Source organism: Lycium ferocissimum, chromosome 8 (genome assembly GCF_029784015.1).
Source record: "Lycium ferocissimum isolate CSIRO_LF1 chromosome 8, AGI_CSIRO_Lferr_CH_V1, whole genome shotgun sequence".
In the NCBI taxonomy this organism is placed as follows: Eukaryota; Viridiplantae; Streptophyta; class Magnoliopsida; order Solanales; family Solanaceae; genus Lycium; species Lycium ferocissimum.
In genome coordinates this window covers 39,853,529-39,871,675 of record NC_081349.1, presented here as the reverse complement: position 1 = coordinate 39,871,675, position 18,147 = coordinate 39,853,529, and the positions used below count along the sequence as shown (strand labels likewise).

The window sequence follows — 18,147 nt, the reverse complement described above, 5'->3', positions numbered from 1 at the left end:
ATTCGTACTTTTAACAGTAATATCGCTTTAGGTGCGCTGCATTCCAGTTGTGTTTCAACTGCTGTCCGTCTTCGTTCTCGAGCTGATAAGAACCTTTCCCGGTTATTCCAGTGACTCGGTACAGTCCTTCCCAATTAGGGGCTAATTTTCCTTCGTGAGGGTTCTTTGTATGAAGTGTGACCTTCCTCGCACTCAAGTCCCTAATCCGTGCGTGCACGAGGTTGGCCCTCCAGTTATAATATCTCTGTATCCTTTGTTTTTGTACGGCTATCCGGATATGAACAGCTTCCCTCCTTTCATCCACGAGATTCATATTAGCAGACATTGCTTCATGGTTCGAGTCCTCAGTGGCATATCGGAATCTCAAGCTTGGCTCACCAACTTCGACGGGTATTAGGGCCTCGACTCCGTATACAAGGGAAAATGGAGTCTCCCCGGTGCTTGATCATATCGTTGTGCGGTAGGCCCATAAATCCTCGGGCAGAACCTCCTTCCATCGGTGATTAGAGGGCCAGTCTTTTCTTTAGATTCTGCAATATAGTTTTATTGGTAGACTCGGCCTGGCCATTCGCGCTCAGGTGATACGAGGTGGATAAGATCTTCTTAATCTTGTATTCTTCGAAAAACTTGCTGACCTTGCTGCCTATGAACTGCTTCCCGTTATCACACGCGATCTCCGCAGGTACCCCGAATCGACAGATTATATGGTCATAAATGAAATCAATGATCTCTTTTTCCCTGACCTTCTCAATTGCCTGTGCTTCGACCCATTTAGAGAAATAATCAGTCAAAGGCCCTACTATATCCATGCCCCATTTCATTAATGGCCATGGGGAAAGGACCGGATGGAGCTCTTCCCCGGGTTGGTGTATTGACGGGGCATGCCTTTGGCATTCGTTACATTTTCGGTCGAAGGTTTTGGCGTCGTCCTCCATCTCGTTCCAGTAGTATCCCGCTCTGACCAGCTTGCAGACCAATGAATCGACTCCCGAATGGTTTTCGCAAGTCCCCTCGTGAACTTCCCTCAGAACGTAGTCGGTTTCTCCTGGTCCTAGGCATCTCGCCAAGGGGCCGTGGAATGACCTTCGGTATAACTGGCCATCGACCAAACAAAATCTAGCTGCTTTGGTTCGGAGGGCTCTTGATTCCTTGGCATCGGATGGTAGCTTTCCTGTTTGAAGATAGTCTACGTATTTGTTCCTCCAATCCCAAGTGAAGCCGGTCGAGTTTATCTCGACGTGGCCGGTCTCTATGACTGATTTTGTCAGTTGCACCATGGCTTCGGAGTCGAAACCGTCTGATTCGACCGAGGATCCCAGATTTTCCAAGGCATCCGCCTTATTATTTTGATCCCGAGGTACGTGTTCCAACGTCCACTCCTTGAACCGGCGAAGGACAACCTGCAATTTTTTCTGATATCTCCGCATTCGATCATCCTTGATTTCGAAGGTTCCGTTCGTTTGGTTGCTCACCAGGAGAGAATCGCATTTGGCCTCTATGATCTCGGCTCCCAAGCTTTTAGCCAGTTCTAAACCTGCAATCATAGCCTCATACTCGGCTTCGTTGTTAGTTAAATCAGCCGATCTAATAGATTGTCTTATTATGTCACCTGAGGGAGGTTTGAGAACGATCCCTAACCCGGACCCTTTTACATTAGACGCACCATCCGTGTAAAGGGTCCAGACTCCTGTGCTAGTCCCCGAGGCAAGAAGCATTTCTTTGTCGACCTCGGGGATCATGGCCGGTGCAAAATCGGCCACGAAATCCGCTAGTATTTGGGATTTGATTGCAGTTCGGGGTTTGTATTCAATATCATACCCGCTAATCTCCACAGCCCATTTTGCTAGTCGGCCTGAGAGTTCGGGTTTATGCATGACATTCCTTAGGGGGTACGACGTTATGACGCATATGGGATGACACTGAAAGTAAGGTTTTAATTTTCTAGATGCACTCAATAAAGCCAAAGCGAGTTTTTTCAAATGTGGGTACCTGGTTTCGGCGTCACCGAGGGTTCTACCTACGTAGTAAATCGGGTATTGCGTACCTTTCTCCTCTCGAACCAGGACACCGCTCACCGCTATCTCGGACACCGCTAAGTATAGATACAACTGCTCGTTCGCTTTTGGCGTGTGGAGTAGAGGCGGGCTTGATAAGTACCTTTTGAGTTCTGCTAAGGCCATCTGACAGAGGCCCATGCAAAGTCAGTCTTTTTCTTTAGCAACGAGAAAAATCAATGACTTTTGTTCGAGGATCTGGAGATGAATCGGCTTAGGGCAGCTATCCGTCCTGTCAATCTTTGTACCCCTTTGATGTCGTTGATCACGGTGATATCTTCAATTGCCTTTATCTTATCCGGTTGATTTCGATCCCCCGATTTGATACCATGAATCCAGAAACTTGCCCGATCCGACTCCGAAGGCACATTTTTCTATTTGACTTCATGTTGTACTTTCTTAATATGCTGAAAGTTTCCTGCAAAAATTTCAAGTGGTCCTCTACTGGCAGGGACTTAACGACTATGTCATCTATATAAACTTCCATTGATTTTCCTATTTGGTGTTCAAACATGCGGTTGACTAAACGCTGATAGGTGGCACCGGCATTTTTTAAGCCGAAGGGCATTACATTATAACAATATGTGCCAGACCTAGTTATGAAAGAGGTTTTTTTCGATCCTCCGGTCCATTTGTATTTGGTTGTACCCGGAGTAGGCATCGAGGAAACTCGTGTGTCGTGACTGCCGAGTGAGCGTCGATCATGCGATCGATGCAGGGCGAGAGAAATGAGTCCTTCGAAAGTGTGCCTTGTTTAAATCTTTATAATCTACGCACATTCTAAACTTATTCCCCTTTTTAGGCACTACTACAACGTTAGCTAACCAATCTGGGTATTTTACCTCTCGAATGGACCCTATATTCAGGAGCTTGGTTACCTCGTCCTTGATGAACGCATGTTTTACCTCGGGCTGTGGCCTTCGCTTTTGTTTAACAGGAGGAAAACTTGGATCCAGGCTCAACTTATGTGTCGTCACATCCGGTGGACACCTGTCACGTCTAAATGGGACCAAGCAAAGCAATCTGAGTTATTTTTAAGAAACTCAATAAATTTTTTCCTGAGTTCAGGGGTTGACCCCGTGCCTAGGTATACCTTCTTTTCTGGTAGATGGACGAACAATATGACTTACTCGAGTTCTTCAACTGTGGACTTAGTGACATCAGAATCATCGGGCACCACAAAGGTTCTCGGTACTCCGAATTTTAACTTTTCGTCTAGCGTGTCTCCATTTCGATCTTCCGAAGATTTCGAGATCGGGATCTGTGATTGCTATTTGGCATTCTTCCCTTCGTTCCGATCTGGCGCCTTTATAGTCTTAACAGATTCTTCAACCGCGAACATTTCTTTTGCGACCTGTTGTTCACCACGAACGGTTTTAATACCTTCTGGGGTCGGGAATTTCAATACCTGATGCATAGTTGAGAGGACCGCTCTTACGAGGTGAATCCACGATCTGCCCAGCAATGCATTGTATCCCATGTCTCCCTCTATCACATAAAATTTTATTCATCGCGCAGTTCTTGCCATAGTGATCGGTAAAGTGATCTCACCCTTCGTCGTCTTGCATGCCATGTTGAATCCGTTGAGGACCCGTATTGCCGGCACGATCTAATATAGTAGTCCCACCTATTCGATGACTCTCCATCGTATGATATTAGCCGAGCTACCTGGATCAATTAGCACACGTTTAATTCTAAATTTATTGACAAGGACAGATATTACCAGTGCGTCATTATGCGGTTGGGCGATACCCTCCATGTCCTCATCATTGAACGTGATGGGACCATCGGGATCATCATTCCGGATATGCTTTTCCCTCGTTATGAAAATTTTGGTGTGTTTTACAACCGGCCTAATGGGAACGTCAGTTCCTCCCATGATCATGTGTATCACTTGCTGAGGCTCTTCTGGCCTATCCTGCTTATTGGAGTCCAGGTTCTTGAAATGGGTTTTTTCTCGTTCACTTAGGAATTCTCGAAGATGTTCTAAATTGAACAGACGAGCGACCTCCTCTCAGCTGCCGACAATCCTCGGTCCGATGGCCGTGAGTATGATGATACTTACAAATAAGATTTTTATCCCGCTTCTCTGGATCAGATTGGATTGGCCTTGGATGCCTTGTTTCTTTGTTTCGGATAACGGCCGCCGCTATGGTTGCTACATTGACGCAAAAGTTGTACTCGGATAACCTTGGCGTTTCTCTGTTGCCTGGGGCTCTATCGACAGCATTTCTGTTTATCAATCCACGGCTACTTTGGCCTCGATCATTCCTTCGATCATTCCTCCTATCATTCTTGCCTGATTCGTTGTTGCGCCCGTTTCCCCTTCGATCGAGTGGGTAAGGCTGGTACCTGTCATATGACGATCTGGAATCCCGATCTACCACTCTCCTCAATCGATCACTCCCTTTACCGGAAGGCCATGATACCGAAGCGTTGTACTTTCGTAATCTTATCATCCTTGACCCTGATCTTCAACTGATACCTGTTGTGTACATCAGCCCAGGCAATTATATTCTATCAGATTTTGCTTTAGCTCCAAAGATGTGATCGAGCTCCTTGAATTGAGCCCTTGGGTGAAAGCCTAAACGGCCCAATCGTCAGTGACTGGGGGTAAGTCTATGCGCTCCATTTGAAATCGAGCCACAAACTCGCGGAGGGTCTCGTCATCTCGTTGCTTGACGTTGAACAAATTCGATTTTCGTGTTTCGACCTTGATGGCCCCGGCATGGGCCTTGACGAAAGCATCAGCGAGCATGGCAAATAAATCAATTGAATGCTCGGGCAAGTTATGATACCAAATCATCGCTCCCTTCGACAGGGTTTCCCCAAATTTCTTAAGTAGCACTGATTCCCTTTCGTCATCGGCGAGATCATTGCCCTTAATAGCACATGTGTATGTAGTCACATGTTCATTTGGTTCCGTCGTCCCATTATACTTGGGGATATGGGGCATGCGAAATCTCTTAAGGATTTTTATCGGTGCCGCACTCGGCAGGAAAGGGCATTTGAACAAATTTTTTCGAATCCGATCCCTTCAACACTGGTGGAGCCCCCTGAATCTGATCGACCCTCGAGTTGTAGTTCTCCACCTTGTTGTCGTTCGCCTCTATCTTCTTTTCACCGGACTCGAATCGTTTCGTTAATTCTTCGAGCATTCTTATCAATTCGCTGCTTTGCCCGGGGTGGTTCTCGTTACCCCGTGGGACGTGTCTTTCCTCCGTATCCTGGGTCTGTTCTGATGGGGCAATATCGGGTGCCTGACCCCGGTTTTGCAATTGCGCTATGATCTCTTGCTGGGCCTGTAACTAAGCCATAGCCATGTCTAACTGGTTTTGGAGCTGTTGCAGCATGAACCCGTTATTCTCGTCGGCCGGTACATTGCCCACCGATGATCCAACTTGAACAGGGTTAACGGGGGGCGCGTTGTTGTTTGGTACGTCCCCGTCGTCATGCTCGTGATGGCTTGGCTCCAATTGGAAGTTGACGGAATGGGAATCCGACATTTCTGGTATACCTGAAATCAGACCTTAAAGAATAAGTGTAAAATATCGAGCGTAACCAGAATGTTTTATCGAATCGCCACTACTATCTAAGGCCCCACGATGGGCGCCAAACTTTTTAACCTTAAAACGGAGAACAATTAAATTTATGCGTGACGCCAAAGATATGTGGCTAAATTCAATTCGAGATTAAATTGCGAGATAAGTCAATAAGTAAATAAAGAAGCAGATCTGATCAAATATTAATTATGTCCGGCCTCGGGTATAGAAACCGAGGTTGATACCCTCTGTTGAGTACTTACACGGTGAATAGTAAAGATGAACTTAGGAACAAATGGAATGGTTTCAAAGGATTCTTATTATTTTTTGATATGAACTCCTTGTCTTTCTGTTGCCAACCCCTTTACAATGGATGGGAACCTCCTCTTTATATAGTAGAGGAGTCCCAACCCTAGTACAATTCTAAATAAAGGAAAGAAATTTGGTGACAGCTGTTGCCGAGATCGATGCCGAAATATCCGGTTGAGGGCGGATATTTCGGTCTTCTCCTTATGGTAGTTAACCGCCCTTCCTTTATCGCCTCATCCCAGATCGAGCTCGAAGCCTCGTTCCCGATGAGCCGGTCATATCGTGCCCGAGCATAGCCATGACAACGGGAAACCGAGCATGTCCGTATCCTCGGTTTTACCCGTATACACTATGATTGGATGTATTAAAACTGGCATCAACATGCATCCGGTGCACATTTATATTTTGTATAAAGATAGATGAATCATATTCATACACCACAACCTCTGGCAAGGGATTAATATTGGTTTGTCCTCTTCCGTAATGGGTAAATCTCCATAAAAAAAAAAAAAAAAAGATAACATTCCTGTAGTCTATGATTGGATATATTAAAACCGGCATCAAAATGCATCCGGTGCACATTTATATTTTGTATACTTATGATTCATTTGAATTAAGTATTACTTCGGAAACAAGGATAAGGTCTACATGCATCCCTCCTTTTCCAGACCCACTTGTGAGATAACACTTGGTATATTGTTGTTGTTGTATTACTCACCTTTTCCTATAACCAACGAGTTGATTCACATTACAAGATGAGTAAGTTAGTGCGTTGAGATTTTAACAGGACATGTATTTACAATTGTGCTGAAGTTCTAAATTTAGCTATGAAATTTTCGCAAAGTGTAGCCGTCCAAATTTGGATGAAAAAAGAAAGTTGCGATAAGTTGACAATCAGCTTAAAAGCTAAAATAGTTCAACTATAATGAATCCTCTGAATAAAAAGACCTCATATCAGGGGATCCCAGTTAATATAAAGGATTAGAGAACATTGATTGATTTATTGTCCACCATCTTATTTCCAGATTGATATTTCTATTCTTAGTTTCTAAGATAAATTTCTAACATTAGTGATGTAGATTACCTTAATGTAAAATGTAATTTTTAATGTATAAAATTATGTTTCAAACATTGACAATTGAAATCAAATGAAAGACATAAGACGTTTAGCTCTCATGTTCTGTATATCCCCTCATTTATTAAGGGGCTGAGGGGGTATGTTTTGTTCTTTTACATTATCTTTTTTCTATTGACCTTAGAAATTAAATATTAGGTAAGTTTTTCTCATTTATTCAAGTTTTGGTAGATAGAATTACTCGGTACCATGATGGTAAGAAATAAAACGTATCTCGTGAAATTAGTCGAGGTGCGTGCAAGCTGATCCGAATATCATGATTATAAAAGAAAATTATCCAATTATTTTGTTCAACATTTAGGTGGTATTATTGCATTCTAGATTCGAGTAAAGCTGCCAAGCATGTAGTATTTCTTTATCATTTTTGTATGAGATTAGCTATATTAATTTAAGCCCAAAAGGAAGAAAAAACTTGGACTTGGTGTGAGTCAACTTCCATATTCCCAGGAGATACGGATATACCTACAATATATATTTTAAAAGATTGTGCCTAAGTCTTATTTTTGCAATTGAGTAAAGCCCTCCACTCAAAATCATGCTACATGCATGGATTATTTTTGTAATGTTGCTCAATGTTAAATTGATTATTAATATGTCTCACAAGTCACAATCAATCATAACCCGCACATGGTTTACTATATGATATTGGTTATCATAGATGAAACATTGATTCATTCAAATCTTAGTCATTAATGAGTTTATAATTTTAGGTCTTATTTCCTCCGTTTCAATTTGTTTGTCTTACTTTCCTTTTTAGTCAGTTGTAAAAAGAATGTCTCTTTCCTTCTTTTTTTTTACAACTCTTTAACTAAAAATTTTCACATGTCATATTTAAGACCACAAGATTAAAGAACATTTTGATACATTCTACATATCTTTAGTTTAAGACGACAAGATTCAAAAGCCTTCTTTATTTTCTTAAGTTTTATACCAAGTCAAAACCAGACAAACAAATTGAAATGAAGGAAGAATTATTAAATATGTTTTTTACTCTATTTTATAGCTACTTAATAGGTTTGAATGGTTAAGACTTATAGCAATGACATTTTATTAATATGCTATCCATTATGGATTTCTGAAAGAAAAAAAAAAAAGGCATTTCACCACTACTTTATTCATTTTTACTGCTAACAATTGGCCGCACCACTAGTATCAACTACTATCATCATCATTCACAATCACCATTGTCGGTAATTACCTTAGTCAACCGTCACTACCACGAGACACCATTTATAATTACTATCAACCATCACTACAATAACAACAGCCAATCACTACTGTCAACCACCACCATCATCCCTCACTATACATCGTTAAATTATCACTATCAATCACCACCACCATAATTAGCTCTCATTATCATTCGCCATTGTCGCCAATTACCGCAGTCAAGCATCACCACCACTAAACACGCACCATTTATAATTACTACTAACCATTGTTACAATAACAACAATCGGTAACTGCTGACAATCTCCACCATCGACCCCCATTATATACCGCTAAGCAATCATTATCAATCACCACCATTAGATATCATTATTACCTACCACAATCATCAACAAGTACCACTAACTACCACAGTTAACCACTACTCCACTACTGTCAACCACCATACCATTAGCTACTGTCAAAAATCACCACCTTTATTCAACACCAACAATCATCACCATATAATCTTTAAATATATTTTGTTGATATATATTAGATTACTTACTTTATTTGAATTTTGTATATATTACTTTCTAAATAATGACAAGTTTTATATTTAAATGTTGAGAAAATAAGTAATTTTAATTATTTAGTATTCAGAGTTTAATAAAACATCTTAATATTCAGATGTATATTTAGATTCAGAAGTCTTATCTTATCTTAATAAAAATGAACGAGGATTCACTCTCTTATCACTTCTAACTAGGGATAAAATAAGGAGTTTTGAGTGGACTATCAATTGAGATAAAGTTGTGACTTACTCTTTGATTTTCATTTTGACGTGAGGGGTTGACTTGTTAGTTAAAAATGTCCAAAAGAAAAAAAAAAAAACTGCATGAAAGTGCACTTTGCTGTCGAATCGGCAGCTTTCACGGCAAACAAGATCGGCATTTCATCTTGAATCTAGTACCATCTACAAAGTAATATTACTCATAAAGAATTTTAGGAAAGTTGACATTCTTAATGGGTGACATAATTCCAATCTCTTATATTGTTAATATATATTGGCTGTTTGCAAATCAAACAACAAATAATCACATGTGAGTAACATTTTGTTTTAATTTTTTTTGTTTAATGATAACCAAGAAAACATCACGAACTAGCTGACACATGGTTCTAAACTCGGTTAGATAATGAGCCCGCCTCTCTACCGGCACTACAAAAAAATGGGTAATTTGCGGAGCTTAAAAGTTACAATTCGCGGAGGTTTCAGCCTCCACTAGTTGCTAGAAGAGGCTAAAACCTCCGCGAATTGCAACTTTTGACCTCCACAAACTACCCATTTTTTTAGTGCGGCCGTGGTGTACGCCAAATTCACATATCATGCACTCACTACATCAAAAGAGGCTTTTAGTGGCAATATATTGTTCTTTTAGCGGTAATAGTTATTGCCACAAAAACATTTACCAAAGAATTGGTTAATGCCATTAGATCCAAGGTCGCTAAAGCCTTTAGCGGCATTTATTGTTAGGGCTAAAGTTTGGTATTCTTAGGTAATAATTGATTAGAATATAATTAGTGGCAATTAAGTTATTGCCGCAAATTAATTGCCGCTAAAAGCATATTTTGTTGTAGTGACTACACTCTTACCACTGGACCAAAGCCCCGAGCAACATCTTTTATCAAAAATCTACATTCATAACAAACCCAAAGAATATAACTTTCATACTGTAAAGCTTTCTCAGATTCTTTCTTTCCCCCCCCCCCCCCCCCCCAAAAAAAAGAGTTGAAATATAAAGTAACAATACTTTAGTATAGTTAGAACTTAGAAGGCCTTACCTCATCGGACGTGTCTGCAACTATTTCTGTTCTGGTTAGTCAATAGCTTAAATAATGTAAGTACTAACTAATATAATACAAGTGAATCCATCACAAATGAAATGACCAATTTATAATTAAGGTGCCTTAAAGATAAGCACTCGACCAGTCAGCTTCTTGATTACGACTCCATTAAACAAACAATTGAAAATTACAAAGTCAAAAATAGAATTCATGAATTTGGCTGAACGGTTTATCTTGCGTATGCAATGATCACAAGAATATATTTTATACATTTACTATTCTCTAATTTTGTTAGTGCTAATGCATGTTTATTAATGTTCAATTAAAAATTAATTCCATTCGGCAAAAAATGATAGGAGATAGTCAATGTTGTCATCATGTCAAAGGTTTCTTGATGCTCCTATTTAACAATGTTTCCTTCTTTGTTAGTGTGATACAAGGAAAGAAACTAAATTTCATTGGAATTATATTTGAGGTTCACAGCAGATCACTAATGCCTGCTTTTAACTACAAAAGAAGTCCAAAATACATTAAGAGAGCACAAAGTTGGAAAGAGTTAGTATTCTTTTGTTTCCTTTTTTGTGCCTCTTTTGGGCATTTTCAACAATGTATGCATGTAGACGTGAATCCATGGTCTAGAGTCAGTCAGTACAGAATGAGCGTGATCTTCTTATGTATATACATATGAAGTGTTTTTTGAATATGGATATATAGTTCAAGTTGAATGCTAAGGGCTCAGTTGAAGCATAAAAACTCGTCCCATATTCTTGGGCTTTTTCAAGAACGTATGATATATGTATGTAGACGTGAATCCATGATCTAGAGTCGTTAACACAGAATGAGTGTGATGTTCTTTATAGATAAACATATACACATTTTCAATGTTTTTTGAATATGGACGATCGAGTTGACTGTAATGGATTCAGTTGAACCATAAAACTCGCCGCTGTTAATGCACGAGTCGATCTTACATTTTTGTGATTGTTGCAGAACTTTCATTATTGAAGAGGAGTGGCAGAGTATGGAGGAGAACGATATACCTAAAACAGAAGGGCAAGGAACAATGCAGTCTCCGATTTCTTCAGTTGTTGCAGTAGCCATTACTGGGAACAAGAATAGCAGATATGTGGTGAAATGGGCATTGGAGAAATTTATTCCAGAGGGAGAGATGCGCTTCATGTTGCTACATGTTCGCCCTGAGATCACCGCAGTTCCAACTCCTAGTAAGTTTTTGTCTCCTTTTTTTTTTTTTTAATCTGTTCTTCAATCAAGAAATTGAAATCTTGACACCAACCTACAACTGTTTAAGTCAATGGAGTCAGATAAGAAATTATAGGACATATTAGGTTAAAAGTAGTTATTCTACATGTCCGGATTGTTGCTACGAAAGAATTTAATCATTCAATCCAAAACCTTAAGGCAATAGGTGTAGCAGCCAAACTCTATAAATTGCTTTGGATACCATTGTATATCCAAAATGAAACTTTATAGTTCAACATCCTTCAACTCGTATAACCTAATTCAAGAGTTCACATGCGGACTCTCCAATTTCATTTTATGAGCAAACGAATGAGTTTGACACGAGACAACATGATACCACGTGAAAGAATTTGAACATCCAATTAAAATCTTAAGGCGATGAATGGAGTGTCAAAAAAAGAAACGTAATAAAACCCCTTTGGTTGTCCTATATACTCGCTCTGTCCCAATTTATACGGCTCTCTTTCGTTTTTTGGTCAGTCCAAAATAGAATAACACCTTTTTATATTTAGTAACAATTTAACTTTAAACTTCTCATTTTACCCTTAATGAGATATTTATAGAAACACAATTATCTATGACTTCTTTTAGACTACATATTCTTCCTTTCATTCTTAAACTCCATGCCCAGTCAAACACCTTCACATAAAATGGGACGGAGGGAGTATTAAATATGGAGTTTTGTATAACATTAGAGCATAGTACACTTTGTAACAGGCCTTATAATTAGAGTCTAAACTTGCAATGTTTTGTTCTAGTGGGGAACTTGATTCCTATTGCACAAGTAAGAGAGGATGTAGCAGATGCCTTTAGGAAGGAAGTTGAGTTGCAAACAAGCGAAAAACTTCTTCCTTACAAGACAATGTGTAGTCGAAGACAGGTTCGTGTTATATCCTATATGCCTGAAAATCTTAAAGGAATTACAGTTAAGAATGCTCATTTTGACTAACTTAATGCAGGTCCAAGTAGGAGTTGTTCAACTTGAATCAAATGATGTTATAAATGCAATTGCAGGGGTGGTATCCAAATGCTGTATCAACAAGCTTGTTATTGGAACCTCAACCCCTGGCATATTTTCAAGGTACTATTATATTTCCCTTCAAAATTCAAAAGAAATAATTGCTTTCGAGACAGAAAACTTGTCTCCTCCGAAGTCATACCGGGTCTTTTTCTCTTCTGATGACCGAGAAATCCTTCTGGGGCCAAGGATCCTTTCATGCATAATGTTAGGTATCAAGGAAAATAAATCCTGGCTTCAAAAGGGACGTTTCTTTTGATGAATAAACGAAAATTTTATCTTGTCAATTTTGGCAGTTTCATTTTTCTCTGAGTCTAAAGGTTTAAGCAGAAGACCTTTTCTTACTATTCAACTCCCGATATTCTTCTATTTTTCTATCGAAAGAGAGTGAGTGCAAACCTTCAAGGGTCGTGAGCGAGAAATGAATGCATCGGTCGTTCTAGCGGTAAGAGTCCTTCGGATGTTGAATGGGCTGGTCAAGTCGTTCCCGTTAGGACCAACCGCGGCCTTCGAAACTCGGGAATAATGGGCCCGACCCTCTACCATTCTCCACTTAAATACCAGGATTAGTTCGCATGGTGCAGGGCTCAAACCTGTCACCTAAGTCACAAGTCGCTCAACCTTTGCCACTTGAACTCACCATGGAGGAAGGAGCTGCCTACTTTAATAAACTTTCTGTTTGAGGGCCAGCAGCAGTTAATACCAAACCTGTGTACCAAAAAGCCTCAAAAATTTAATATTTTGGACCTCCACATAGCAACAACTCTGCATAAACAAGAATTTCAATATTGATCCATGCGTCCTTTTGGTGGTGTCGTTAAACATGCAGGATCTTGATTACAAAACTGAGGAAAATAAATATGAAATGTTTGGTTGTCTGTTCATTTGTTGCAATTAGCACAGTTCAAACTCATGATGATGTGATAACTTACTGATTGATTCACAGGGGAAGAAACTTATCTGCAAGTATATCAGAAAAGGCTCCAACCTTTTGCACAGTTTATGCTGTGTCGAAGGGAAAACTGTCATCAGTGCGCCCCTCGAGTACAGAAAACGACAGATCCCTTATAGATGATAGCAGTGATACAAGTAGTTCATCCAACAATTCTACAGGCCACAGTTTTAGCTCACAAACAGGTATAAATTTCTTGTCTACATATTTCTTCACTTTATTATGAGTCAACGAAGGACACAATGAACTACATTAAAATAACATGAACAACTGATGAATCGAGAAGCAACCAAAGATGATTAATATCAGCTTGAAAATGGAGATATAGGAAAATCTCAATGTATAGGTCATAAACAAGAATCTTAAAACAAAAGAAGTCAATACCTACAAGTCTTTTGCAGAAAAAGCAAAATGATCGAGCTCGGTCAATTTTTTATCTTCCCGTTTTTTGGGATCAAATCGAATGAGTCGCTTGGTTTTCAGTCAATTTTTGCCATGTTTTTAGTAGTGTTTTTTGGTAGTCATCGTTGGTTTTTAGGTCCATTCTGTTAGTTGGACCAAAGGTGCTCCACTTTAGGAAGCTTAAGGGACTAAAGATGCTTAGGTTATATTTAAAAGACAAAAATAGACTTACTCCCCAAGATCAGAGACAATTTTGGCTAAAAACTCACCGGTTATCCCCTTTGTTGCACTGCCATAATAGTAATATCTTGTTCTTTTAATTCTCAGAGAGGACAGACCACAGCTCAACTTCACCTGCATCATACTCTCATTTGTACTCTCCTTCTCATCAACGCTATCAAGCTAAATCTCCAGTACACAAGGCCCTCCAGACACTTCCCCATAAAAGAACAAATTTCAGCGAAACCATCCAATCTAGAAGTTCAACTATCGACATTGGAGAAGCGTTTCAGTCCCTTTCAATTAAAAGCAACACTCCTTTGCATAAAAGAGCAAATTTGGATGAAGTCGTCATCCATCCTAGAGCTCTGTCTGTTGTTATTGGAGAAGCTGAGGAGGACAAAAGTTGCTATTTCAGTAGCTCGGGAATTACAGAACTCTACAGTCATGCTTCAAGTTTCAAAAAAGCAAAAGTAGACAATCAACCATGGTCAACAAGTCAGTCTTCCACCTCAGATGCTCTAACAGATTCTTCATCCGGAAGTCAGGTGATATATTAGATCAAATTATATGCTTTCTTTCATTTAACATGCAGTAACATACATTCACTGATTAAAGTTCGAAACTTAAGCATCAGTTGATGCTTTTACCTTCATTTTATTTTTTCATGATAAAACATCCTTCTACACAAGGGCACAAAAACTTAAGGCAATAGTGGAGTTTTGTTTGTTATGGATAAAGGAACTTACAGGATATTCTTGTTACTGTATAATGCCGTGGAAGTTACATAAAAATGTCCGAGTTGTTTCATGAAGTTCTACTAAAGTTTTGCATATGTGCAGGTTAACATCAATTATGACCTAGACAAATTGAGAATTGAGCTCAGACATATTCAAGGAATGTATGCAATAGCACAAACTGAGGCAATCGATGCTTCTCGGAAGGTAATTTTAATTTCAAACTAAATTTCTTTAAAGAGCACTTCCAAAAGTTTCAAGAATATGTACCTCTAAATGCTAGGACTCTTTTATTTATTGAAATTGAATGCTAGGACTCTTTTATTAGAAGCACGAAATCAATTAGCATTCTTGTCTGTCCTGCACATATTGGATAATTTCCCGCAATTGTGTTCTACCTTTCTAAGCTCATTCTGTTTTCTTCAAAGTTTCAACTGTAGCATTGAGAACTTCAATCGCTATGGTATGGTAAAATGTTCTCTTCGATCCAAGTCATAGTTATCCTTCCAAATATGTCAAGGTCATCAGCAAAATAGCAATTTAGTCATAGCCCATACTTACTTTGAACTATTTCTGGCAAAGGATACTGAATGAATAAGCAGTATCCACACACATAAAAGCTGTCTTCTTTCTTATTGCATTGTCCTAAAATACTTGTTGTCAATAATTAGTGATAAGTTAAGGCAATGTGAGAATACATATAGAATTGCACCGTCAGGATCTCGTGTGACAACTTATGATATGAGTTCCTGTTCTCATTGCTTTCAAGTTTGCTTATACTTAGATTTCTCGCAGCTGAATGAATTTCAGAAGCTTCGAGTAGAGGAAGCAAATAAACTTAAGGAGATAAACCTTAAAGAGGAGGAAGCGAAAGAATTGGCAGGACAAGAGAAGTTAAAATGTGAAGCAGCAAAGAAGGAAGCTGACTATGCAATGGAATGTATTGAAAGAGAAGTTCAGCAAAGAAGAGCAGCAGAGAGCATTGCCAGTCGGGAGGCTAGAACAAAAGAAAAGCTAGAGATATCATTGGTACGACCTTTGCATCACTACCGGGAATTCACGTGGGAAGAGATTGTGATGGCTAGCTCATCATTCTCTGAGGATCTTAAGATAGGAATGGGCTCATATGGAATGGTCTACAAGTGCTATTTCAATCATACAGCTGCAGCAGTGAAAGTTCTTCATTCTGCTGAGACTCATAGAACTAAGCAATTTCAACAAGAGGTATGCAAAATTTCCAAACGAAGAGAGAAGTAAACAAGAATACGTGAAATAATTTTGAGTAATGTACATGGCGTATTAGCTTCTGCCAACTGTAGTTGTGATTCCACTGCAACCACTCAAATTTGGCTTTGAAACTTAAGGGATAATTATCTTTTTTGGAACACACTAAAAAATAATAGCCGGAAAATGTATATCTAATGTATATTAACTACGAATATACATATTATATGAACTAAAATACATATCATATACAGAAGCAGTGCGTATGTTTTGTATATTATTGATAGCGCCCATAATTGATTTCGGTTTGACAGATCAAAAATGAAAAAAAGCCCTTGAATTAAACTAACTGGATCCTTTTCCTGGTTATTTCCAGCTTGAAGTATTGAGCAAAATTCATCATCCTCACTTGTTATTTCTTCTCGGTGCATGCCCTGAACGCGGTTGTCTAGTATACGAGTACATGGAGAATGGAAGTTTGGAGGACAGGTTGACAAGGAAAAACAACACACCACCACTTCCGTGGTTTGACAGGGTTCGCATAGCTTGGGAAGTTGCTTCTGCTCTTGTTTTCCTTCATAACACGAAGCCAAAACCGATCATACACCGTGATTTAAAGCCAGCTAACATACTGCTTGATCATAACTTGGTGAGCAAAATTGGAGATGTTGGCCTTTCAACAATGGTTCAGTCACAGACCGCATACAAAGACACGAGCCCAGTTGGCACACTTTGCTATATAGATCCTGAGTATCAAAGGACAGGATTAGTCTCTACAAAATCTGATGTTTATGCTTTTGGGATGGTCATACTGCAGTTGCTTACAGCAAAACGGGCCATAGCTTTAGCCCACATGGTAGAAATGGCTACCGAAAAGGATAACTTAGTGGAGTTGCTGGATCAAGATGCCGGTGAATGGCCTCTTGAAGAGACAAAGGTATTGGCTGTACTTGCTCTAAAATGCACTGAGCTTCGACGTAGAGACAGACCTGACTTGAAAGATGAAGTTCTCCCTGCTTTGGAGAGATTGAAAGAGGTCGCTGATAGGGCTCGACATTTGAAACATAATCAACCTCCACCTCCTCCTAGCCACTTCAAATGCCCCCTACTCAAGGTAAACTCAACTTGAAGCAGGTCTAATTTACATTTCTAACAGGCAAAATACATGGACAGACACTCAAACTTGAGTGTCTGTCCATGTATTTTGCCTTTCTGAAGTCTTTCAACTTTTGAAATTAGTTGATTGCGGATATCGCTTCATAGTAATCTACAGTACGCTATTATGCATATTACAAAGCCTACTTCCTGCTCTTCGCTTCATTTACTAAAGGAAAGTTCTGCTACAGGAAGTGATTCAGGACCCCTGTGTTGCGGCTGATGGATACACTTATGACCGGAAGGCAATAGAGTCATGGCTCGTGGACAATGATAATTCACCAGTTACGAATTTACCACTACCACATAAACAACTGTTGCCAAATTACTCACTCCTCTCTGCTATCAAAGAGTGGATGTCAGGGAAACATTGACACGACTTTCAGCAATCTTCTTGAGCTTCTTCAAGACAGGAATCTCTATGCTTGTACATGCAATTTCTAGAGTTAGTTGATAGATTAGTCTCCTAGATACATTCCTTTAGCACTGTTGCTCCAGAAGAAGCCCTCTGAAGTCTTTGAAGCAACTGATTGGACTTTAAAGAATCAAGGCAAGCACAATGTAAAGAATTTTTGTAAAGAATACCCAAAAAAAATGCTCGAGATGTTAACAATAGGTTATAAACATAGAAATGTACATGATTGGATTCTCATTTTCTTGTTTTTTTTTTTTCCAGTTTATTCATGTATGTTGTACTTCAACAAACCCAATTTAACAGTAGGAGAAACTTTTCATCTATACTAACACTTAATTTGAAGAACCAGATACAACAGCGTCTGAAGCTGGAACTTTTTTGGTTGGCTTCAACTTGAGTGCCCTTTCTTAGAGAAATCCAGCTTTGTCATCATATAATACTTCTTGAAGGCGTAACCAATCAATAGGTTAAACTTTTAAGAAATGGAGTCTCATAATTCACTAGTAAAAAATTGGAGAAAATTTCCTTCATGGTGTAATAACTAAAAGGGACATTTTGAGATAAAGAATCAAAGAAGGTAGTAGGAGGGCAAAGTTCTCAAATGAAAAGGTAGAATATTATTGCTTGTTTTCAGATGAAGCCAGACAACATTAAGGTTAACAAGCAATTCAAGCTGTGCGCTAGGTTTAAAACAATGACTAGTTACAATCAAAGTGTTAGTTTCAGTCAGA

At 39.2% G+C, this 18,147-nt stretch overlaps 2 protein-coding genes across 2 annotated transcripts; one reads left to right on the top strand and one right to left on the bottom strand.

The window, feature by feature from the left end:
* Nucleotides 1-503: 503 nt before the first annotated feature.
* On the bottom strand, nucleotides 504-4,513 carry LOC132066342 (uncharacterized). The gene is made up of 2 exons (XM_059459668.1): nucleotides 4,120-4,513; nucleotides 504-1,852 (listed from the first exon to the last, which is right to left on the bottom strand). The coding sequence occupies exons 1-2, from the start codon at nucleotides 4,511-4,513 to the stop codon at nucleotides 504-506; spliced, it is 1,743 nt and encodes a 580-aa protein (XP_059315651.1).
* A 5,985-nt stretch (nucleotides 4,514-10,498) lies between these two features.
* LOC132066927 (U-box domain-containing protein 35-like) lies at nucleotides 10,499-17,758 on the top strand. The gene is made up of 10 exons (XM_059460114.1): nucleotides 10,499-10,589; nucleotides 11,025-11,257; nucleotides 12,053-12,174; nucleotides 12,254-12,375; nucleotides 13,259-13,449; nucleotides 13,994-14,433; nucleotides 14,728-14,829; nucleotides 15,418-15,846; nucleotides 16,223-16,960; nucleotides 17,193-17,758. Exons 1-10 carry the CDS (start codon nucleotides 10,528-10,530, stop codon nucleotides 17,373-17,375), a joined length of 2,622 nt encoding a protein of 873 aa, XP_059316097.1. The 5' UTR covers nucleotides 10,499-10,527; the 3' UTR covers nucleotides 17,376-17,758.
* Nucleotides 17,759-18,147: the final 389 nt, after the last annotated feature.